At 40.7% G+C, this 26,040-nt stretch overlaps 1 protein-coding gene across 3 annotated transcripts in view; it reads right to left on the reverse strand.

Moving 5' to 3' along the window:
- The window catches only part of B4GALT4 (beta-1,4-galactosyltransferase 4), a 50,976-nt gene extending 36,563 nt beyond the window's left edge, over window positions 1-14,413 (reverse strand). Inside the window, exons 1-2 of one of the 3 annotated variants that reach the window (XM_001369830.4) lie at window positions 14,183-14,413; window positions 1,809-2,186 (exon numbers count right to left, since the gene is read on the reverse strand). In XM_001369830.4, coding sequence (XP_001369867.1) covers window positions 1,809-2,046 — 238 coding nt within the window. In that variant the 5' untranslated portion in view covers window positions 2,047-2,186; window positions 14,183-14,413. Of the gene's footprint in view, window positions 1-1,808; window positions 2,187-7,162; window positions 7,346-14,182 lie in introns of those variants that run through there. The other 2 variants (XM_056793493.1, XM_056793492.1) reach the window with 2 other exon arrangements.
- Window positions 14,414-26,040: the final 11,627 nt, after the last annotated feature.

The following is a 26,040-nucleotide window of genomic DNA, read 5'->3' on the forward strand; positions in this document are numbered from 1 at the left end:
TGATTCTTTCCTTTCTTTAATTCTTTGTCCTCCTTCAAGTCTTATCTCTTATTTTTCCATCCTAACTTGTTACTCTTTTATTCAATTTTTTCCCCTCATAACATAGTCATTTCTTTTCTGATAATGATACCACTTGAGTTGAGACAAAAGAACCTCTTATATTTATAGCTGCACTTTTTGTGGTAGGCGGTGTCCCTCGATTGGGGAATGGCTGAATAAATTGTGGTACATGATGGTACTATAAGGAATGATGAACTGCTTGATTTCTATAAGAACTGGGAAGACCTCCATGAAGTGATGCAGAGTAAAATGAGCAGAATCATGAGAGCACTGTACACAGAAAGTAAAACAATGTGGAAAGATCAAATGTGATTGGCTTTGCTACTAATAGCAATGCAATGATCCAGGACAATCCAGAGGGACTTTTGAGAAAGAATGCTATCCATGTTGAGAGAAAGAACTGTGGGAGCAGAAACGCAGAAAAAAAAACAACACTTGACATCACTTATTCATATGGGTATAGGATTGGGGGTTTTGGTTTTAAAAGATTATTCTATTATAAAAGTGAATAATATGGAAACAGGTGGTGAGTAATCATATATGTATAACACAATGGAATTACTTGCAGCTCCAGGAGAAGGAAAGATAGAGGGGAGAGAGAAAACATGAATCATGTAAACATGGAAAAATATTTTTTAAAATAAATAAATTTAATCAAAAAAATGTTTTAAAGAACCTCTTATACAGGCCTTAAATCATACATGAGGAGGTGAAGCTAGGTGCCTAAGTGGATTGAGAGTCAGGTGCAAAGATGAGAAGTTCTAGGTTCAAATCTGGCCTCAGGCATTTCCCACCTGTGTGATCTCAAGCAAGTCATAAATTCCTATTGCCTAGATCTTACTATTAATTCTAAGTCAGAAGGAAAGGACAAAAAAACCCAAAAAACTTAGAGATGTGTAATTAGAAACCTGTTACCCTAAAAACTATGATTCCCAGGAGCCCACTGACTTCCTGTTGTTACGTGCTGATGTAGGCAGGAGATAAATTGGGTGAGGTTCCTGGTCTAGCTCTCTTCTCTTCCTGTGGTGCTCTTCCTGTAGATGTGGTCTTTTTTGAGCAGGTAGAAAAACTTAGTCATGTGGTTCCATTGTGTTAGATAATAAAATTTATAATATATAATACCTGGAGTTATTGCATATTAATTTTCAAGCTTACAGAGATTTGGAAAGGGCTCGAAGGTGCAGAGGACACAGAAGACATTCCACAAATGCTTGCTAAACCTTTTTGGGTCAGCAAAAACAAAACAAAAAGTGAGAGATTGAAGAATATCTGAACAGATGGTGACATAAGAACCTAGCAGAGGACCACTATTATTCGATCATAAGAAACAAAAAATAAAAGTCAGAGAAACATAGGGAGTCAAGAGTCAAGAAGATCAAGTCCAGCCTCACACATTTCTGGCTGTGCGCCGGAGGCAAGTCTCTTAACCTCACCCTCAGTTTCCTCATCTGCAAAATAGAGATAATAGTAGCACCTACCTCATAAGAGTTGCCTTAAGGATCAAATAATATAGCACTTTGCAAACCTTGACGTGCTCCATAAATGCTACACACTATTCTGGAGCCCATGGAGATAAGAAGCCCAAGTGAGCTCCAAGATCCCTTCTAGCTCGGAATCTACAGATCCCACGCACATCTCTAACACTAAAACTCAAAACTCCAGATGTGATTTGCTAAGTTTCCTCATTTTCTTACTCTTAAAAAAAAATCACATCCAAGGAAATAAAAATAAAGCAGTGAAATACTTACTCAGGTGTGGAGACAAAAGAGGACATTTTTCCAGTTTTAATTTTGTTATGGAAGCCTCATTAGATGATGTTAACTCCTTCCAATTTATGGACCTGTTGAAAATCTTTACTTTAGGAAACTCTTGGATGGCAGCAATCAGGTAGTTTGAGGTGACCCATCCAATCACCAGCACGCACAAGGCAAAGAGCAGCAACAATCGGAATTTATAGGAAAGCTGAAAAGTCAAGTTTAGCCCCATGTCTTAAGAGACCGGATGGTGTCCCTCACCACCTCTCATGAGGCAGGGGAGAAAAGGGCTTCCACAGTCCAGTCACACGTTGTTCAGAGACAGGTACACCAATGGCAATTCTTTTTCCATGGTTCTGCCTGGAATCATTTCTGGAAAACAATCACAAAAGAGATTTCATTTCAAATAGGCATCTCAAACTGAAACATGAGGGTATGTGAAAAAGGTGGATGTGTGCTAGGTAGTATTGTGCTGGACTGGGAGTCGGGAAGACTCGGACACACCATGTGACCCTCAGCCACTCCTGACTCATTCATTCTGTTGATTCAGCCTCCACTTACTCATCTGCAAAATGGAGCTAGTAACAGTTTCTGTTCCCACCGGCTGTAGCGAGAAATAAATAATCTTAAAAACTTTAAAGTATTCCACAGATTTTAACTATTATCACTCTTTTATATTTATATTTAAAACAATTCCCTTAAATATAAAACTTGATGAATATGATCAATTTACTAACAATTTGTTTTAGAGATAAATGACTCATGGGGGGCATTTTTAAAAATATGATCAGTTAAGGGGGGTGGCATAAGGAAATAGGAATGAGAAGGGGAGGAGATTCTGACAGGCTCCCTGACATCTATTTTTTTAATATTTACTTATTTCCCTCCTTCCCTCCCAAATCCTACACTAGAGAAAGCCAACATTTGACAGATATAAGTGAAACTATACGATACACAGTTCCACATATCAGTTCTCTCTCTGGAGATGGAGAGCATCTTCCTTCTTAGGTCCTTTGTAGTAGATCTAAATATGTACCATAACTCAGAAGAGCTTAATCATTCACATTTATTCTTCAAACTATTACTGTATACAACGTTTAGTCCTGGCATTTTCTTCTTCATTATTTCACGCAAGTCTTTCCCTATTTTAAAAAAAAAATCACTGTTTATCCCTTCACAGCACAGAATTCCATCACAATCATATATATATACCAGAACTTATTCAATCATCCCCCGACTGATGGGTATCCCCTGAATCTCTAGTTCTTTGCTACCACAAAAAGAATTGCTATAAATATTTAGAACATATGAGTTTGTTTCCTTTTTCCCTGATGACTTTGGCTAACAGATCTAGTAGTAATATTGCTGGATCAATATTATTGATCCATATTACTCTCCAAAATGGTTCGATTGTAACCATTCTGGAAGGCAATTTGGAATTAGGTTCCAAGGGTTGTAAAAACAATGCATACACCCTTTTTTTTAACCCTTACCTTCTGTCTTGGAATCAATATTGCGTATTGGTTCCAAGGCAGAAGAGTGGTAAGGGCTAGGCAATGGGGGTCAAGTGACTTGCCCAGGGTCACACAGCTAGGAAGTGTCTGAGGCCAAATTTGAACCCAGGACCTCCCGTCTCGAGGCCTGACTCTCAATCCACTGAGACACCCAGCTGCCCCTAATGCATACCTTTTGATCCAGTAATATCAATACTAAGTCTGTATCTCATAAAGATTTTTTTTAAAAAGAGAGAGGGAATGGCTTACTTGTACAAAAATATTTGTAGCTGCTCTTTTTGTGGTGGCAAAGCTTTGGAAATTGAAGGGATATCCATCAAATGGGGAATGGCTGAACAAATTGTTGTATATGATGGTGCTGTGAGAAACCTCCATGAACTGATGCAGTATGAAAATAAGCAGAACCAGGAGAACACTGTGCACAGTGACAACAATACTGTAGAATGGTCAAATGTGATAAACTTAGCTATTGTGGGCAATACAATGATCAAGGACAATTCTGAAGGATTTATGACAAAGAATGTTATCCACCTCCAGAGAAAGAACTGTGGGAGTCAGCATGCAAATGAAAGCATGCGATTTTTCAATTGTTTATGTGGGGTTATGGTTTTCTGAGATTGCTCACTTACAAAAATGAACAAAATGGAAATGTTTTGCATGATAATACATGCATAACCCAGGTCAAATCACCTGCCAGCACCAGGAGGGGGAAGGGAAGGGAGGGAGGGAGATGAGTACTATCTTATAAATTAGGAAAACTTATGTGGAAATTATATGTAATTGGTAAAAAATAAAAATAAAAAATTTTAAATGGTGATGGTTCCACCCACAGTGGATTAGCATCCCCATTTTTCACACCAGCATTTGTCATTTTTGCCTTCTATCATTTTAGTCAACCTGAAAGATGTGAGATGGTACCTCAAAATTGTTTTAATTTGCATTTTCTGGTCAATTATGATTTAAATTATTTTTATATGACTATATATAGCTTTGGTTTCTTTCTCCAAAAACTGATTATATCCTTTGATCATTTATCAATTGGAGAATGTGTCATATTCATATAAACTTGACAGAGTTCTGTATATGTTTAAGATATGAAATCTTTATCCAAGAAATTGCTTATAAAATTTGTCCTCCATTTTTCTGCTTTTCTTCCAAATTCTTGGCTATATTGGGGTTTTTTGTATGAATCCTTTTTAATTTAATATAATCAAAACTATCCAGTTTACATCTCACAAAGTTCTCTACCTCTTGTTTATTCATAAATTCTTCTATCCATGAATCCAGTGAGTACTATGTTCCACTTCTAATTTACTTATATCTCCTTTTATGTATAGGTCATTTTGATCTTATGTTGGTAAATGGTATAAGATATAGGTCTATGTCTAGTTTCTTCCAGGCTGCTTTCCAGTTTTCCCAACGATTTTTACCAAATGGAGAGTTCTTATCCTGAAAGCTTACCTCTTTTTTATTTATCAAACACAAGGTCACTATAATTATTTACTACTCTGTATTTTATATTTACTCTATTCCACTAATTCATCATTCTATTTCTTAGCCAGTACCAAATAATTACAACGTCATCACACAGTTTAAAATCTGGCACTGCTAGATGACCTTTTCCATTTTTTCCCCATTAATTCCTTTAATGACTTCTGATCTTGCAAATGAATCTTAAAAATGTTTTTCTAAATCTGGTCTCAGACACTTCATAGCTGTGTGACCCTGGGCAAGTCACTTGACCCCCATTGCCTAGCCCTTACCACTCTTCTGCCTTAGAACCAATACCCAGTATTGATTCTAAGACAGAAGGTACGGTTTTTAAAAAATTAAAAAATATTTTTTTCTATTTCAATAATTTGTTTTGGTAATTTAATTTGGAAGGAATCAAATAGGCAGATTAATTTAGGTAGAATTGTGATTTTTATTATATTGGCTTAGCCCACTGATGAACAACTAATATTTTTCCACTTAATTTAAATCTGACTTTATTTGTACAGAAAGTGTTTTATAATTATGTCCATATTGTTCCTGGGTTTGTCTTGGCTGGTTTACTCCTAGGTATGTTATGTTGTCTATAGTTATTTTAAATGAACTATCTAATCCTCTCTTCCTGTAGGACTCTGTTGGGGACATATAGATATCTGATGACCTGCTGATACAGAGAGCTCTGATATAGAATGCTGATAACTTGTGTGGGTTTATTTTATATCCTGATGCTACTTTGCTAAAATTATTGTTTCAACTAGCTTTTTAGTTGAATCTCTAGGATTTTCCAAGTCTACCATCATATCAACTGCAAAAAGATACCGTTTTATTACCTCTTTGCCCATTCTGATTCCTTTTCTATAATGCTATTGCTAGTATTTCTAGCACAATACTGAATAATATTGGTGATAATAGATAGCATTGTTTCACTCCTGATCTGATTGGGAAGGCTTTTCTCAGCCCCGTTACAAAGAATGCTTGCACATGGGTAACGCTTCGTATAATTTTAAGGGGAAATCCATTTATACCTGTGCTTTCAAGTGTTTTTAACAGGAATAAGTGTTGCATTTTGTCAAAAGCTTTTACTGCATCAACTGACATAATCATGTAATTTGTTACTTTTTGTTTTTGACATAATAAATTATGTTAATAGTTTTCCTTATATTGAAATATAGTCACTGTGTAGGCAGCCAAGTTGTGAGTCTATGATTTTCCCCCAGACATGACCACATATTTGGCTCTGGAAGAGAATTGGGATGGAATAAAGAAGAGGTTCTTCTCCGAGCTCAAGTAAATCATAGAAAAGCCCATTCCCCGTCACTCAGAAGACAATCAAGCTCATTATCATTAGTTCATGAATTCCCCATTATCGTGGGTTATTGTCCCATGGGGCATTAGACCTCACACATCCCAGGAGCAATGAGCAGGAGCTGCCAAGAAGGAATCGACCAAATCCTGGGACAAATTTCTTTGACAAGGAGAATGGCGTAAAAGTGAACGAGCTCCTTTCACTGCAGGTCTTCCAGCTAAGGGACGAGGTCTATTGGTGGGTATCTTACAGGGAGGATTCTTTTTAGGGTACAGATCAGACAAAGAACTTGTCCCTGACGTCCCCGAGCACTCTGAAATTCTGCGATCCTACCTGGAACGTGTCTACATGGGAGAGAAAGCAAAATCCAGAGAACGGCTTTGAAAGGGGAACTACATGGAGTTTTTTCCATTGGCAACATAATTGCAAATGATTACTGAATGCTACAGAATGAAATTAAGTCTCTGAAAGGACTAGAACCTAGCTAGGATGACCTGTAGGGAGAAGAAAGAGTTAAATAGGAGACAAGATAAAAAAGATCATAATCAAGGAGGCAGTGGTTTTGTTTTTTAAATGAGGAACAGAGTCTAGAAATTCTATGGCAAGTTACTGCTCTCTTCCAGCCTCTGTTTGCTCTTTACTAAAATGAAGGTTAGACTAAATTATCTGGAATGTTTTTTCTCTTCTGGTCTAGAGACTTGCCCTGGGGAGAACAATTAGAGGTCTACTGAGTCTTGAGTGAGAGAAGGGGATCCCAAATGTTGTGTTATCTGGAACCCAGCAAGAACTTCCAGATCAAAACAATGTTGACATAAAAGGGTGGGGAGGTACAAATGCAACCTAACACAGAAAGTGGCCAAGCGATAGTACTGACACTCCTGGCACCCGCTTTGGATCCTGGAAGTGGAGAGGGGCACACGTGCCAGAAACACCACAGGATTATCGATGAGAGCTGACACAGGATCTTTCAGACCTACTGAACGTGACCCTAAATTTTAAAGAAGAAGAAACTGAAGTCCAGGGAAGCTGTGACTCACCTCTCATGCTGCAGAAGGGTCTCCAGGTGACACTTTCCACCAGCAGTCGGGCTAGGGTTGGACTCCAGGGAACATTATGCTTCACCCAAGATAAGCTAATCTACAGAAATTTCAATATGCTCATAATACTGACTGACTCATATTTTAACACAAAATACTTTCTCACTGGCCCCTCCCCTCTGCCTGGAAGGCTGCCTGGTGGAATTCTAGAAGCCTGCTTTTTTAGAAGATTCTCAGCCTTCGGAACTGTCTTAAAAATGCACTTTCTATCAGAAACTCTGCTTGCTTTGGACTCCATAGAACATCCTACTCCTGGTCCCCAACTCTCCTTCCAGCTTCTTTTTGAGTAGAATCTTTCCCTATTAAATTTCAAACTCCTTGAAAGCAGAGATGCTTTTTTCTTTTTCTTATTTGTTTCCTCAGTGATTAGCTCAGTGCCTGGCACATAGAAGCACTTAATAATAAATGTTCATTGAACTGAAGGGTCTGATGAGGAATATAAACACACACAAAAAAGGGGGGGAGATCAGAAAATGTTTCTCCTCTCTTTAATTTCTGAGAAGTAACTTTCCAGTCTTATTCATATTTCATAGTCTATGCTCCTGCCAAACTGGACTGCTGGTGGTTCCATTTTAGTCATGTCTTTTCTTAGCTCTTTTCCATACACTCTCGTGACTGGAACAGCCAATCTCCTGCAACTCTGCCTACTAAAATCCTTTTCTTGGAGGCAGCTGGGTAGCTCAATGGATGGAGAGTCAGGCCTAGAGACAGAAGGTCCTAGATTCAAATCTGGCCTCAGACAACTCCCAGCTGTGTGACCCTGGGCAAGTCACTTCATCTCTATTGCAACCAATACACAGAATTGATTTTAAGATGGAAGGTAAGGGTTTGTTTAAATAAATAAACAAGCAAACAAATAAATAAATAAATGAGTAAATGAATGAATGAATGAATGAAATCCTTTTCTTCCTTCAAGGCCAAGCCTGGGCCCCCTCCTTCCCAGATCACTAGAACTAGAAGTGATATCCCAGCTACCCTGTCTGACTCACAATGCACTCCATCACATTTGAACTTGTTATCATAGTTAGTGTGGACACATTTTGCCCTCTACACTGTACTCCTCGGATCCACAGGACCTAAGACAATGTCACTCATGCTCAAATGGATCTGTGATCTGGAAGCCTCATCCAACAATGCAAATCTCAAGCCATCTACACCTGCTCATCCTGTGAGACTTCAGTCCCCATCCTACCTAAATTCTGCATAAAGAATCCATTCAGCCAACTAGAGGATTTCCTCAAGCTTTCCTGACCCTGGAAGGATACAAGTGGATCACTCTACCTGTCATCCCTCCCACGTGCCACACGGTAAGCCTAAGGTCTCTTTCTATCATATAATTCCTCTGTGGCATCTCTTAGTCTTGTTGACTCTTGGAGTTCCTCATTTGGTAATATGATGAGCCCATTGCCTTCTGTGATACTCACTGTTAAAGCTTCAGAGGCTGCTGTACTCCTCGTCTTATTGCAAAAGGAAAATATCAACAGAATATGTTTAAGAGATGGACCTTGACCACAGACACTTCCCAGCTGTGTGACCCTGGGCAAGTCACTTGACCCCCATTGCCTAGCCTTTACCACTCTTCTGCCTTGGAGCCAATACACAGTATTGACTCCAAAACAAAAGGTGAGTGAGAGAGACAGAGACAGAGACAGAGACAGAGAGACAGAGAGAGATGGACCTTAAGGGAAGACATATAAACTGATATCCAGGTAGTCAGAACCAGGAAAATAATACACACAAAGATTCTATCAATATAAACAGAAAGAAGAATGATGACAACAAAACCACTTAAATTGAATGCTGTGAACCAGGAGAACAATTTTTTACACCAATGAACACACTAGTGTTAAAGGAAAACAACTATGAAAGACCCAAAATACTCTAATCATTGTGATTATCAACTACTACCACAGAAGATGCTGATAAATCATGTCTTCTACCTCATCAAGGGGGAAGAAAGAGGGAAGATATGATAATGATGGCCCAAAAGAGAAAGAAAAGGTCATCAATGAAAAAATTTTTTGAAGCATAGAAGAGAACAGAAAAAAGTTTAGAGATCGGTACAGACAAGAAGGAAAGTTTGTGAATAACATGTTCAGTTTATTGGGGATTTTTTAAAAAAGAGAGGTGCACAATTTAATATACAATCCTCTTTTCTGGTTTTTTTTTTTCTGTAAATGAAAATGTTCTTATTTATTTATTTATTATTTATTTTTTTAAACCCTTATCTTCTGTCTTGGAATCAATACTGTTTATTGGTTCCAAGGCAGAAGAGTGGTAAGGGCTAGGCAACAGGGATCAAGTGACTTACCCAAGGTCACACAGCTGGGAAGTTTCTGAGGCCAGATTTGAAGCTGGGACTTCCCGTCTCTAGACCTAGCTCTCAATCCACTGAACCACCCAGCTGCCCCAATGTTCTTATTTATTAATGTTTGTCATAATGATTAGAAAAAATTTTAAATAAGACAATGCTATGAAATGATATTTTCCTTTCTAGTCACAGATATTAGAAGTAAAATATAAATCAGAACAACTGAGTTTCTACCACAACCATCATCTGATGCCAAAAAATGAAAACAATAATTGTTGGAGGACATATACTCTAGTATACTATTGGTGGAACCATAAACTGGTATAGACACTATGGAAAGAAATTTGGAACTATACCCAAAAAAAGTTACTAAAATTCCTTCTGACCCAACAATCCCACTATTGAGCACATTCCTTTTCGAACTCTGACTCCTGAGGCCTTTGATTCTCATAAGTGAGCTTTCTACTTTATCTTGCTCAGCAGCAGGCCACATTCATCTCATAGGCCAGTGATGGCGAACCTATGGCATAGGTGCCAAAGACGGCATGCAGAGCACTCTCTGTGGGCATGTGGCCACCCTTGTCCCCCAAAGTTTGTTACTAGAAAGGCAGAGGGACTCAGGCAGAGCTGCTCCCTTCCCCCTCTCCCCTATACCTGATGACATTTTTTTTTCACATCACCTACCCCACTGGCCAGTGGGAGCACTTTCCCCCTTCCCTGTGTGGGGTAAAGAGGGGGAATTTATGCCATGCCTGGCACTCAGTAGAGAGAGGGATATGGCATGAAGTCTGGGATGGGGTGGGGACAGGTCCCAGCACTGTCTCTAAAGGGTTCATCCATCACTGTCCTGGGCCATCTCTAAACCCTGGACCCACTCCTCGGCCACGTTGGCACTCCAACATCTGTGTTGTGGTCTGCTCTTAGAATGTAAGTCTCTTGAAGGCAGCTACTGTCTTGCTAGATTGTTTTTGTATTTCCAGTCCTTAGTTCAGTGTCAAGCATATAGTAAAGTACTTAATAAATGTGTTTTCATTCTTCCTCCTTTGGGCCCAACTTATATCCCATTTGTGCCATTTGTTCAAAATATACACACAGACAAACAAGCTCTACAGTTATCTATTCAAATGTATGTCAATCTGAGCAATGACATTTCTTCTTCAATTCTGTGCAGATGGCCAAGGCCAAGCACACAGTGATGTCACCTGACTAAAAACACTCTTCAAATGCTCAAAAATCACCTGCCCATTCTCTTGCCTCAAGCAAAACCTTGGCTGTCCTAGCACCATTTCCAAAGCACCTTATTCCTCAGTTACAATCTAAGTCATTTTCAGTCAGGAAATCTGGCTTCTGGTAGACTTTAGGTACTGATTTTTCCTATATTCCACAGTCTTCAGAGAGTGGCTGCCTGTCAGAGCAGAAAGGGGCCTAGAAGAACTAAAACTTCTTCATTTTGCAGAGGAGGAAACTGAGGCCCAGAGCTTGGAATGTGATCATAAATATTTAATAGCCAGTTCTCTCCAGGGGGATGTGTATATAGAATCAATCCACTTTTACGTTTAACTTGTGTCACTACCATTTTCTCCCTCACTTTCTTCATTCTAGACACTCAAAAAATCAACTTTGCTGATTTCCCAGGGGGAAACGCTCACACGGAAAATTGAATAATCATCCCCACACGTGCCAGTTTGAACAGCTCCAGTATATTCCTTTTGAGAATGGTAATTGGGCTTCTTCAATAAAACTTTTACATAGCTCATGTTTACATCTATAGCATTTTAAGATTTACAGAGTACTTCAGTCACAAAAATTCAGTAAGGTAGATAGTGCCAAATAATTATTATTCCTATCCTAGACTAGAAAGATGAGGTTCAGAGACTCAAAAGGCCTTGCCCAGGCTCATACGATAACGATAGGTCTCTGGATTCCAATACCTATTCACTCACACATTATTGGTGACATTTGTGAAGATGACTAAAATAATAGTGAATAATTTTGTACATATTTTGTATTTACTGATCTACCTACTCCTCAAAAGAACAAGGAAGACTGCTTTTTTTTCCTTCCTTTGTATCCCTTGTGCCTAGCATACAGTTGGAGCTTAATAGAGATTCTTGATGAATGACTCAAAGAGTGAGATGATAATGTGTCTTTCTCAGTAAGGTATTATTAGCTCCCTGCCTTGCAGCCCAATATTTTCAAGACTCCAGTTAAGAGTCAGTATTTCCCCTTAGAATAAAACTGTCCCTCCCTCTTTGTTGTAACAGGTGGGGTGCCTATCCTATATTTCAAAACCTTGGGGAAAATACCAGGTGGCTTATCTGACAAGCTTCAGTCCAGGAACAAGTCCCAGATGGGACAAGATGCAGTGAGAACCAGCTTTCTTATCTTCCAGGTCAGGGGTTCTCAGCCTTTCTAATGCCGGGACCCCAAGTTCCTCCCGTTGCGGTGACCCCAAACCAAAAAATTATTTTGGTGGCTACTTGAAAACTGTCATTTTGCTGCAGTTATGATTCTGAATGTAAATACCTGATATGCATGATGTATTCTCATGGCTACAAATTGAGAGGTTGAGAACTGCTGTTCTAGAGGATCCCGTGCAATAAGCCACCTCCCGGAACTTATCTCATTGGTTCCGGTAAATCAAGATTTTGATAAGCTAGCAGGAAAGAAGGGAGAGTGCTGCAAAAAGTAATTCTCCTGTTCTGTACATTTCATTTACTGCCCCCTGAAATTAGCTTATTGAGCTCAAAGTTTTGTTTGTCACAGCCCAGCCCAGCCCAACCCAGAAGGGGGGGGGGGGGGGGTATCTAGCGTCAGGATTACTATAAAAGTTCTGTTCTTACACCCAGGCTTTGTATCTTTGTCATGGGGCAGATTGTCATGAAGGCAATCTGTCAAGCATTTTGCTCTTCAGGGCCAGGGGGGTCCCCTTTAAGAAAGTATAATCAACTTGCTGTCTCACACTTTACATCTAAAGTCTGATAATCTCAATAATGTATTCATGGAAGTGGAGGAGCCCACTGTTTGTGATGCTTGTTCCTTTTCTGAAGCACTGTCGCTTTTGTTGGTACCCATCCTAAAACTGTCTCCTTGCTTAGGAGCTAGCTAGATAGTGACTCTCTTTGCCCAGTGGGAGGCGGGGTGAAGAACTCATTAAAAATATATATATTAAAGTTAGGCCCATCCGTTCAAAGAAGAAAGCATTTAAAAGGACACCCATTCCACTCTAAAACGAGCTAAAGACATACACATTCCTCCCCTCTCCCCCATTACCTAGCAAAAAGCCTTGTACATGGTAAAAAAGTACAATAAGCTTTTGTGCGATGAATGAATAAAACAGACGGTAAACGTGAAATTCTGGCTGTTTACATGGAGAGTTCCATGGAAACTAACAAATCCACAGCTGAAACTAATGAACCTGAACTATCTCTAGCGGGAGGAAGTGATCCGACCCGCTGGGCAAAGACTTGGAATGACCAGGACGGCAGAAGTTCCTGTATCATCACCTGCAGTCCGAGCTGAGCTGGGGGGCGTGGGGAAATGACAAGGACAGGGTCTGCATACCATTAAAGAATTCAACCACCGTTTAGCACGTCTCTTATCACGTGCGAAACACCGTGGGATGTTCGGGAAGATACGAGAATAATTAGTAGTTCTCGTCTAACTGGTAGGTCAAGAAACAAGAAATGTAATTAAGTATTGAGCAAAATATCCCGTTAACACACCCAGGGCACATTCTGATGCTAGTCTGCCTTTCCAGCCAGCCTCATCCCACTCTAATCCACCGGGTCTCTGTGAACCTTCTACATCCCTTCCCCCAAAGTCTCAAATTCTTGCCTCCCTGCCCTTGCTCCCATAGCCCAAGCCGTGCATGCACACTCATCATTCCATCCCGTGAAATGCTATGATTGTTCAAAATTCAACCGCAAAGGTGGGCTCTCTCGCCTGGGAAGCCCTGAATCAAAGCTGGTGGAGGCGGTGGGGTGGGGTGGGGGAGGGCTGGTCTCTCACATAGCCACTGGAGAAGCCAAAAAAGACATCTTAGTCTTTGCCTCCTTCAAACTTTGAAAGGGGCCAACCCAGAGGAGTAGCGGTGGCAGCATTTCGTTCCGCCCGGAGCGGTCCACCAGCAGATTAGAAGCTTTCTTAGCGGGCCGGGGCTAACCGCGGGGAATCGGAGAGGGCTTCAGGTTAGTTACCTTCCCTCCCACCGAGGCAGCTCCAAAACAAAAAGAAACTCAGCTGAGGGAAGTAGGAGGAGTGGGTCCGCAATGGCGCCCCAGGGACGTCCGTCAAAAGCCCGGCACCACCCCTTAGTTTTCGCATTCGGAACCACCACTCTCTCCCTCTTCTCCGCCCCCAAGACCTCGGGCTCCAAACTCTGCCCCAAGCCGTAGCCCCTCCCGCCACGAGCAGATCGGTCCCCAGGCCTCGGGTCCGCCGCCCCGCACCTAGGTTAGGGACCTGCAGTAGGAGCATCCCTCTGCCCCAGCCCAGCGCGCACCGCCCGCCCCAGCTCTCGTAGGGCATCGGCATCCTCCTCCGCCCCTTCTTCCCAGGCCTGACACCCGCCGCCCGCGTCCGACGCCTCCGGCCCCGAGGGCGATATACCCGAGCGGCCCGCCTGGGTAGTAGGAGCTCAGACTCACCAGGCTGAGGCAGCATCGACTGCGGCGGCTGGAGCCGGGGACCCGGAGGGGAAGTCAGGAGGCGGAGAGGAGGGAGCAGCGATTTCTGAGACCCCGCCTCCAACCCCGCCACACATCCCCTTCGGATCCTCCTCCTACTGCTTATGCTACCGCGGCGGCTCCTCCTCCCGGGGGTCAGTCCTTAAAAGGGATGGAGGCTCAGCTCCGGGAGTTGGCCGGTCCAGGGCCCCGGAGGCAGGAGGCGGGGCCGTCTCCAGCCTCTCCTCTTTCGCGACCTCCCTACCTTTGCAGTCCCAAAGCGAACGGCAACGGCAGCTGCAGCGCCCCCCTGAGAGAGCCACCCGAGTCCCGGCAGGCTTAGTCCATCCGAGCGTCTATAAGCTTTGAGGAGCTGGTCATTCAACATTTATGTTAGGCATTTGTTGTGTGCCAGGCACTGTGTCAAGTGCTACAGATACAAAGAAAGAGACACTCGGTCTCTGTGGTCTCTGTCCTCCACAACCTTTCCTGGTTCGATACCTACAAGATATAAAACAATATCATATAATACAATCATTTTTTGTTCAGTTGTCAGTTTGCCAATTCCTCCTCCCGCTCATTTTACAGATGAGGAAACTGAGGCAAGCAGGGTTAATTAAGTGACTTGCCCAGAGTGACACAGTTCAAGATTCCAAATATAATCCTCTTTTTCTGTCTTACCTGGATTGACTGGAAAAAAAAAAGAATTATTAAATAGTCAGAAAAGCCACTCTAATTAAGGAAAGAGGTTCGGGGCTGAGTCAGGCCTGTACCCAGAGCTGGGCTCCTCGGGCCTACGCAGAGCGCAAGGACTGAACTCTGGATGCTCTGGCCCCAGACGCCTGCGAGAGCCAACCGCGCTGGATAAGACAATTCCAAAGAAGAAAAGATTGGGGGGGACCTCTATGCCATTTGGGGAACCCAGGGGCAGGGAAAGATGATTGACATCACCATAGCTACCAGGAAATGGGAGTGCTCAAACAATACTGATGGGATACAGCCAAGCTGGGGAAAGGAACCATAGTCAGAGGCTAGGGTGCGAGGGACGGGGCTACTTACCATAGAGACTAAAAGGGTGCTCTCCGCCCCGGTGTGGCTCTTCCTGGGAAAGGGTCTGCTACAATAGAGGAGACTACCTGAGACAAAGAGCATATGCTCAGCTCCAGCTAACTGGGATTGCCATTTACCTTGAGCTCCATTATTGAGTCCTGCTAGCCTGAGATTCCCTTCAGGGGGATTCTCAGGGGAACAGATAACAAGTACAAACTTTGGGGTCTCCAATTTACAAGCTAGTCCTAAACTTGGGGTTCAGCAGATTTTACTAGACTACAAGTTTGGGGTTTCTAGATTCCATGTTGACACCTCACATATAATAATGGTCTTTTTCAATTTTCCAAAAATTCAGAATTTTTTTTAAAAATAAAAGTCATGGGGGTAGTATGTGAGTCAGTAGTTTGAGAGCCAGGCCTAGACAAGAGGTCCTGGGTTCAAATTTGGTCTCACACACTTACAACTGTATGACTGGCAACTCACTTAATCCCAGTTGCCTAGCTCTTACTGGTCTTCTGCCTTGGAACCATTTCTGACTATTGATTCCAAGGTGGAAGGTAAGAGCTTAAAAAAAAAAAGGTCATGAAGTCTCCCCTTATTCATAGATGTGAAAGGTAATTTTTCCTTTGATCCATTAATTTATTTGTGATATGACCTTTTATATCAAGGTTGCTTATATTTTTGTTACTTTTCTTGGCACCGGGTATGAGGTTGTCAAGGAGAAATTTGGATGACTCAGTTTACCTCTGCCCTTTGAGAAACCTCAGTGCCAAGCACCCCTGTTTTGGGTTGAACTATGGACTTTGGAGCTGTTTGGGAACCCTTAGTAGGTGGGATTTGTGCACCTAGCTAAAGTTAAGTGCCTTTTATTTGTTTTGGAGGCTTCCCTTATTGTGTTAAGTCTCCTCTCAGAGTTTGACCCTTGCCTCTGTTGTGAGACCGCTGACCCCTGGGTGATATCCCTGAGGCTGGCTGCCAAGAGGTTTGCCACCTGTCTGTGCTTTGTCTCTGCAGGCTTCCCCTAGCAAATTCTCCAGAGGCTTTAAGAGACCCCCCAAGTTCCATTTCTCTTCAGAGTTGGCAGTTAGCACAGTGTTTTCCCAGATCGGAGCTGGCATTTAGTGTGGTGCCTTCTCCCAGGGATACGGTTCCCAGAGTCCCCAGGGTGCGGGCCCTGTGTGGCGTGTGGCGCTGGACTGAGGGGTGGCCAGTGTTGGACCCCATCCCTGTTCCTGATTAAAGACAGGGTTTTTCTGACGACTTTGGTAGTTCTGGGTTATTTCCAAGTCAACAAGGTACTGATCTAAACCTAATTTCTGCCATTCTACTATCCAAGCTTCCTAGATGTTTTTAAATTTTCTTTTTAATCAAATAGCCAGTTCTTATTACCTAGCTGGGGTCTTTGAGTTTGTCAACTGCTACTCTAAGAGAATTGCTTGCTTCCATATATTATGTACCTAATCTATTCTACTGGCAAATCTCTATTTTTCAACTAGTACCAAAATTTTTAGAGAATTTCTACTTTGTAGGATAGCTTGAGATCTGATACTGCTAGGTCCCTTTCTTCCCTGTTTTTTTGTTTTTCATTATGTTCTTTAAGATGCTTTTTTTTCTGCTTTTTTTTTCCTTTTCTGCTTCTAGCTGAATTATATTCCTATTTTTCCTAGTCCCATAATATAATTCTTTGGTAGTCTGGTTTGTATGAAACAGAAAAAGTAAATTAATTTAGGTAGTATTGTTGTGGGGTGCAGATGTGTACCCCTGGGGTTTGGGAGGGATACCTTTCACAAGCATGCAAGACTGAAACTCAGCTCAAAATAAAAAGAGAAATTGATTAATAATGTTGAATCTGACCGGGAGGGCAGCATAGGTGGAAGCCTGCCTCCTAGGTGGAACAGCGAGGGTGGAGAGCTGCTCCTTGGGAGGACATCAATTCTGGGGATTTTATACTCTTTACAAAAGTGAGGAAGTGCCTGGAGCTAGGGGTCTGGGGGAAGGTTTGAGGGGGCATAGGGCTGGTTCTCCTGATTTGGAGAAAGAATGAATGAGGTGTCTTTTTGTCCATCTCAATTCAATGGGGCCCTCAAAGGAGGGTAATCCTCAGGGTCAGATGTTTTGGGCTGAGAGTCACAAGGGTGTAAGGGAGCAAAGGAATTTCCCTGATAATAGCTTGCCTGAGTTTCTGGGGGTACAATACCCATGCCAGCATCAGCTTTATATTAGCTCAGCCTACTCACAAATAATTAACAATGCTTTATAACTATCTTTATCCTATTATTATTGCAATTTTATTACATAAAATTTTTAAAATTCTTCCACAAAAATTCCAATATAGCTAAAATTAGAAGGGACACAGTTACTTGAAAAATTATTTTTTTTTGCAGCAAATTTCTCTCATTTCAAAGATATAAAAGGAATTGATTCATGGGGGGGAGGTGGAATTCAGTGTCTAGAGACACAATTGCACCCTGATTTGCTTCTCTACAGTCTTTCCTCCTTCAGCTAATAGTCCAACCAGTTGGCAAAATAATTTTCAGTGTTACACAGGTATGACCACCTCACTCCCATGCTCAAAAAACTTCAGTGGGTTCTTCTGACCTCTAAAATAAAGCACTTCCAAATTCTTGCCTTGGCATTTAAGACTCAGCACAATCCAGCTCTAACCTTCCTTGCCAGTCTCATTCTAATTTCACCTTGAAAGCAGGGATTATGCCAGTTTTCATTCTGCACAAATCTTCAACTTGAATTTTTCTCATTTTTTTCAGTATGGCCCAATTTTCTTTTGTTCTTCATAAAAGGTGCCAGTCCTGGGAGTTGAAAGACTATATAACTGCTTTCCTGGTAGAATTTCAGGAGTGCTCTACCAACCACCACCTGTTCTTGCTGATTGATGAAGTTTCCCATAAGCATATCATTTCTTCACTTTAAAGTTTCTAATCAAATGAACAGCAGAAGGAGAAGATTTTAGGTATCTGTCAGTTTTTTTAAAATACTTTAATGCAAATGAGTTTCAAAGCCTTTCTTGAAAACACAATTTGAAAATATTCATAGGCAAGCTCTTTGTGGTGGCAAAAAAATTAGAAAATGAGGGGATATCCATTGATTGGGGAATGGCTGAATAAATTGTGGTATATATTGGTAATGGAATATTATTGTGCTGAAAGGAATAATGAATTGGAGGAATTCTACGTGAACTGGAATGACCTCCAGGAAGGGATGCAGAGCAAAAGGAGCAGAACCCGGAGAACATTGTACACAGAGATGGATACACTGTGGTACAATCAAATATAATGGACTTTTCTACCAGTCAAAATGCAATGACTCAGGACAATCTAGGAGAATTTAGGAGAAAGAACTCTATTGACATCCAGAGAAAGAACTGTGGGAGCAGAAATGCAGAAGAAAACATATGATCAATCATGTAGTTTGATATGGATATGATTAGGGTTTTGATGTTAAAGATCACTCTACTGCAAATATGAATAACATGGAAATAGGTTTTGAACAATGATACATGTATAATCTAGTGGAACTGCTTGTCAGCTTTGGGAGGGGGGGGAGAAAGCCAGGGTTGGGGGTGGGGATCATGAATCATGTAATCATGAAGAAAATTCTAAATAAAAATTTAAAAAAAGAAAATATAATTTGAAAGAAGCATTTTGGGAAAAATTGATACTCAAGTAGAAAAAGTACCTGTAAGATAATTTCTACAAGGGTTCTCTTTACATCTCCCTTCAGAAACAGGGATTCATTTTTTAAAAATCAAAGCTCAATGGGTATATGATTGGAGATTTTTACTTTAAATGATCATTCTATTGCAAGTATTAATAATATGGAAATAGATCTTCAATAATGATACATGTATAACCCAGTAAAATTGCTCACTGGTTCCAAGAGGTGGGTGGGAGGAGAGGATGGAAAGAACACGAATCATGGAAGCATGGAAAAATATTCTTAATTAATTAATTAGTTAAAATAAAATAGAAGGTTTTTTTAAGTGAATAAAGCATCTTTTTGAAATTAAAAATAAAAAAGCATCCCCACAGCTTCCTGGTCACCTAAAAGCATAAAAGCTCTGTAAGATTAAAATTAATATCCAATAACTCCAAGTATTGCATTTTATAAGATTTATTAATAATCACTTGAAGTAGAGGAAAAGTAAAGCCTTTTTAGTAAAGAGCAGTTTTTCCTGACCACATTCATAGGAACAGACAGAGAGAGAAAGAGAGAAAAAGAGAGAGAGGGCAGGGTTACAGAAACATTATCTCCAAAACATAAGGATATAATGTGAGGATGAAAGTGGGTTCTCAGAAACATAGTCCTAGGGTACAAAATTCTGATTACACAATCTCCCCTGTGATTCCAATGGAAAATGAGCATGTATAAATCTCCCAGATTTACCTAGTTTCCCCATGGAAATAATAAACATAAATTTATAACTCTAATGACCTTTCACTAAAGGTACATATAATATTATAGTTTCTAAGGGGAAATTACAATAATTTGGGGATGAAAGGGAAATAAAAGAGGAAAAAAAAACCAATGTTGGGTACATTGACAAAAATCAATTAGGGGGCAGTACCCTTTGGCATAAGAGTGTACATTCAAAATAAATGTGTTCAACCCCCCACAGTTCAATTTCACCACATCCCAAAGTTCACTTTGGATTTTTTTGTGCATTCTGTGGTTTCTGCAGACATCTTCATGGCTCCTTCTCCAACTAGTTCAGTTTCTGGATTCAGGGAGGTAGCAAGTTTCTTATCCTAAAATTACTCTCAAAAGAATTTAAACTTTCCATTATAAGATAATAATACAATCCCCTCTGAGGAGGGTGTTGACAAACACACAGATTGCCCAGGGATACACGGCTGACTTATGAGGTATATGAATCAATTGTCAAAAGAAATTAAAAAAAACATAAAAAAACAAATAAAATAGAAAAAATAACTTCTGGATGAAATATAAAATATCAAAGTCTTATGTGTAAAAATTCTAAAAAAGGAAAAAATTATACACTTACCCAATCAGCAGCCAGGACAACAGAAAACTGCCACACAATGAAAGACAGAAAAAGAACTAGATTTTGAAGCAGATGGAAAATAGCATTTCCTGGTTTGATTGTATGTTTGCTTTCAGGGATAGGGGAGCCAAAATGGTTGCCAAAGTGAGGTACTTGATAGAAGTGTGGATCTGGCATGAGGGAATCCTGAATCTAACTTTACAAACAGTTGCTTCCTCGAACCCAAAATAAATTCAAGACTCCTGTCTTGGCACAGATTCTCATCAATCCCACTGGGATTGGTTGGTCTCCTTGACCTTGTGGTCATTGGCACTGTGCAAGTTAACTTTGTGTTCCTTGGCACTGTTCAGTGGCTGTTTAGTGATCCCTTCTCCTGAAATCGGACACAATTATTAATAAAAGTCCCATAATATTTAACAATCTATAGCAGGTTTCCATAGTATAAAGCTTTTGGCTATGCATCAACATTAGGGCTAATAAACATTTTAAACTTATCCTAGTGCAAAATAAAAAAAAAAACATTAATACTGATAACATGCTTCAAGTACAAAAAATAAGAGAACAAAGAAAACTCAAATCTCTATTGCACATTCAAGGGAAAACAATAATTGAAAAAAAATTTAATCAAAAATATTTGGTTCATCCAGGAAGTGATACAGAGTGAGAGGAGCAGAACCAGGAGAACATTGTACACAGAGACTGTGACAAGGAAATCACTTTTAAAAGACTGATATATATTAATTTAAGATCACCAAGGAATTCAGCTATGTAATTCCTAAATGAAAACTCAAGTCAGCCGTCAACCTTTTATAGAGTTTAATTACAGACAGGAGGAAGAAAGGAATTAGAGATAGAGAGAGAGAGGGAGAGAGAAAGGGGAGAGAAGGGAATAGGGCTTAAATACCCCTTCTGTTTAGGCTGGGCCAAAGGGCCCAAGCCCTTAGATAGCTGGGGCAAAGAAAAGAGATCAGTCCCTATTACTCACATGACCAAAATGGAGAAACAGTCTCAGAGGCCCCCACCTTCAGCTTCCTTCAGAGCAAACTTCTCAGAGCACCTCTCCAACCACTCAGAGCCAAAACTCTCCAACCACCCCCCTCAGTCCTCAGACCCCTCTATCTTTAAGGAAACCATCCAAGTTCCCTCCCCTCAGTTCTCACATCTACCAATCACTGTCCATCATTTTCCCTGTGCCAATGGTGGCTCTAGCTTAACCCAGGACCGCCCAGAGGTCTGTGGCTCTGCACATGTATGTTGGAGGTCATATTCTCAAATAATTAAATTTTGATCCTTTGCTGCAGCCCTTCCTAAATCCTGTTAGGACTGAGTGGGGTGGAAATTGTATTTTCCAAAACCTGATTCTGTCATTCCAAGTATCTCTATTGTATCAATTCTAAAATCAATCATGACTCAAAGAAATTCCTGTTCTGTGCTTAAGCATAGGTCAAAGCCCTTTCCATTGTTCAGCAAAAGGTTTCTGTCCTAAAGTAATCTTAAGAAGGGAGGAGAAGGAACCTCCCATGCCAATGGGGTTCACATTCCAATACACTATCAGTAAGAAATTTTTCAAGTAGGAAATTTCCCAATGGTGAAATTTCCAACATTTATAAGTCTAAGAAATTTTAAGGTTTACAAGACTGACACATTGTGGTACAAGAGAACATAATGGACTTCTCCAATAATGACTTTACAATGTCCCTGAACAACCTGCAGCGATCTACAAGAAAAAAAAAACTATCCTCAAGCAGAGGACAAACTGAGGAAGTGAAAACATGGAGGAAAAGCAACTGCTTGACTACAGAGGTTGAGGGGACATGATCGAGGAGAGATGCTAAATGAGCGCCCTAATGCAAATACCAACAACAAGGAAATGGGTTCAGAGCAAGGACACATGTGATACCCAGACGAATCACACGCGTCGGCTAGGGAAGGGGTGGGGGGAAGGGGGTTTGGGGGGGAGGAAAAGAAAATGATCTGTTTCCAATGAACAATATATGAAAATGACCAAATAAAATAATGTTTAAAAAAATTAAATAATTAAAAATAAAAAAGTGAAAAAAATCTATATATAGTTCAAAATCAGTGCCACACTGTGTCAGCCAAGGAGAGGCAGAATACAAAGGTTTCTCACCCAAAAATGAGATCTATTTCCCTTTTAACTTGACCATGATCCACAGTGTGAGTGCAAATGATTTTTACTAAGAAAACAGTTTTTCAAAACAGTAGTATAACAGGTAATGCACATTCAAAGAAGTACCAAAATCTCCCAAATCACAAGAGCCCATTTAATGAAAATAGCAAACAAAATTTCTATCATATAGGATTCATGAGTTGCTATGTGACATTAAAAAAAAAAAATCCTTCGAAGCTCATGGATACTTGTTACAGGTTCTCCAGATCTAGCCAATTTTTCAACCTTGACTGAGATATTTTTAACAAAGTCTATTACTGCCATCATTCCAAAATGTGGCAGAGGAGCTCAGAAAAAAAAACAAAACAACAACCTCTGTACTACCGATGCAAACCTTTTGGGTCTAAAATGTCACCAAGAATCTCAATCATTCTGGTGGAAGGGTAGAGTAAGCTGAAGAGTTACAAATATAAAAAAACCATCCAGGAGTTACAAAGCTCCATTGAAAAATCCTTCCCACCTCCTGGATGAGATTATAACCCATCACAGGGTAACCAAGCTCCTTGGGGAAACCTCCCTCCTATAAAAATCAAATTGAATTTCAATAATAAAAATATTATATTTTAGAAAATGTATTAATGATCAGTAGAAATAAAGGAATAAAAAAGGTAACAAAATAAAGACCATGTACCCATGGCTAATCAGCCAGTTCAAAACCCCCACACTTACCATCCTTACCTTCAAGCCCAAGAGAGGGAGCAGGAATGCCCAGTGAATATTCATTCCCTGTCTATGGAAGTATGTAATGACAGGAAATCAGTGGGTTCCTGGGAAATGTAGTTCTTTTTTAGGGTAACAGATGTTCAATTATACCCTCCTCTGGTATGAGACTATAACAGCATAAAAGGCATGTCTTTATATGTCCCATCCATTACAATATGGAGGCAAGAACTACAATAGTGAAAATCACTTCAGATGTCTCATTCATTACATTTTTATAAATACAGAAGTGGAGAATACAATAGTGCTATTACACTTCACTTCAACTATTAAATGGACCTCTTATTACAAACAACTCAAAAGTAGGCAAATGATCAGGCAGAAGTAGTGGTGCTTCTAGATATCTGAAAATCATTTCTGATGACCCCCTTAAAATCAGACTGGGTTGAACAAGCTCCTCTCTCCTCCAACACCAGGAAGGAAGTCCCCAAACCCGGCAGGAAGGAAGTGCTAGTCGCAAGACCCGACTGCTACTTCCAGTTGCCCCTTCCCCCACAAACTGTCAGTCTTGTTTCCTTTCCACAGTTTTAGGGTGTTGAGGGTGGCACAGGAGACCCCTGTGTGTGCTAAACCCCTCAGTTTCCACCCTCTCAGCCAGGATAGTGAAAAACCTCAGGGTCAGCCTAAAAATCAGCTTCAAAATTAGGAGTGGGATGGGGTGGGCAGCACGTAAGGGGATGCTCTCCTACTTGTTGAAATGCTGGTCTGAAAACCTCCTCAGCTGCTAGCTGGAACTTCAAGTGGCTACCCCAGTTTGAGACCCATGGGGGTGGGGAGAAGTGTAGCCCCAACTGGAGGCAGGGGGTGGGGCAGTACCAGCCACTCAGCTGGTAGCAATATAGGGGAAATATACATATATATATATATATATATATATATATTTAACCTCCTCTAAGGAGACTTGGGGAATCAGCTGTGGGAGCCAGGAGCAGTTCCTCTCATGGTGGGCAGGTCTCCACCACCAGGAAAACTTTCTATCTTTACTCAAAGGCTATCTTAAAAAGAGAGAGAGAGAGAGAGAGAGAGAGAGAGAGAATTCTTTTTCCAATTTCACTGATTGCCAGAAATGTAAGATTAAGATTAATATTCAATAACTCCAAGTATTATATTTTATAGGATTTATTAACAATCACTTGAAGTAGAGGAAAAGTAAAGCCTGAGTAAAGAGCAGTTTTTCCTGACCATATACATAGGAGCAGAGAGAGAGAGGATAGGTTTACAGAAACTTTATCTCCAAAACATAAGAATGTAATGTGAGGATGAAAAGTTTGATTCTGGGAAACATAGTCCTGGGGTACAAAATTCTAATTACACAGTTCCATCTACTTGGAATCTGGGGCCCTCTGACTTGAGGGATGTCTGAAAATCACTCTGGGATAATCAGGATAAAGACATGTACAAGAATATTCATAGCTGCGCTCTTTGTGGTGGCAAAAAATTGGGAAATGAGGGGATGCTCTTCAATAGGGGAATGGCTGAACAAATTGTAGTATATGTTGGTGATGGAATACTATTGTGCTCAAAGGAATAATAAAGTGTAGGAATTCCATGGAGACTGGAACAACCTCCAGGAAGTAATGCAGAGTGAGAGGAGCAGAACCAGGAAAACACTGTACACAGAGACTGATACACTGTGGTACAATTAAATGTAATGGACTTCTCCATTAGTGGCAATGCAATGATCCTGAACAACTTGGAGGAATCTACAAGAAAAACCACTATCCACATCCAGAGGAAACACTGCAGGAGTAAAAACACAGAAGAAAAACAACTGCTTGAATACAAGGGTTGAAGGGATATAATATGGCTGGGGATGTAGACTCTAAATGAACATCCTAATGCAAACACCAACATGGAAATAGGTTCTGATCACAGACACAAGTAATACTCAGTGTAATTGTGCGTTGGCTGCAGGAAAGGTGGGTGGAGGAGAGAGAAGGAAACAATGTGATTATTGTAACCAAGGAATAATGTTCTAAATTGACTAAATAAACTAATTCAAATGGGGGGAAAAATCACTCCGATCATATTTAACCTGAAATAACAGGATGCTGGTATTGAGCCCCACCCCTCCCCAAATATTTGGCATAGTCAGTCATTAAGATTAATTTGTGACTTACATCATTGTTGCCTTGAGGAGGGACACTACAAATATGGGAGGGTAGGGTGATGGATGATAGGGCTTCCAACTGTAAATGGGGAGTCCTCTCTATGAGATAGGAACAATCTCTTTTTTGTTCATGCAGAGAGATTAGGTCAATGGGTGTTGAAGGAAGCCAAGAGGATAAAGAAAGCACCAAGTACAAGGAGCTTTGCCTATTGTTGACCCTGCAGAAGTTGCACAATAAGACAGCAGGTGAATTGGTCTTACTGCATTTAGCAAGATGGTATATGAGACTATGAAAGTTAAAAGGCAGCTAACGGAACTGGTGACTGTGAATGTGAAGGAATCTCTCTCTCTTTTTTTAAACCTTTACCCTCCATCTTAGAATCAATACTAAGTACTGGTTCCAAGGCAGAAGAGCAGTAAGGATTAGGAAATAGAGGTTAAGTGACTTGCCCAGGGTCACACAGGTAGGAAATGTCTGAGGCCATATTGGAACCCAGGACCTCTTGTCCCCAGTCTCTATCCACTGACCCACTTAGCTGCCCCAGGATTCTCTTTTGATGAAGGTGGGAACTGACAGAGGACAACCAGGATCCTACAGGAGAGTCTTATTCCAGAGGTTCTGAGTCCCAAGTTCGAACCTGTGCATCCTGCTGAAATAGGAGCCCTGAAATGGGGAAATGAAATCAAAAGTGAAAGAGACCTGGAACCTCCTGCCTGTGGTTTAAAAAACAAACAAACAAACAAACCTA

This window comes from Monodelphis domestica, chromosome 4, assembly GCF_027887165.1.
Source record: "Monodelphis domestica isolate mMonDom1 chromosome 4, mMonDom1.pri, whole genome shotgun sequence".
Taxonomy (NCBI): domain Eukaryota; kingdom Metazoa; phylum Chordata; class Mammalia; order Didelphimorphia; family Didelphidae; genus Monodelphis; species Monodelphis domestica.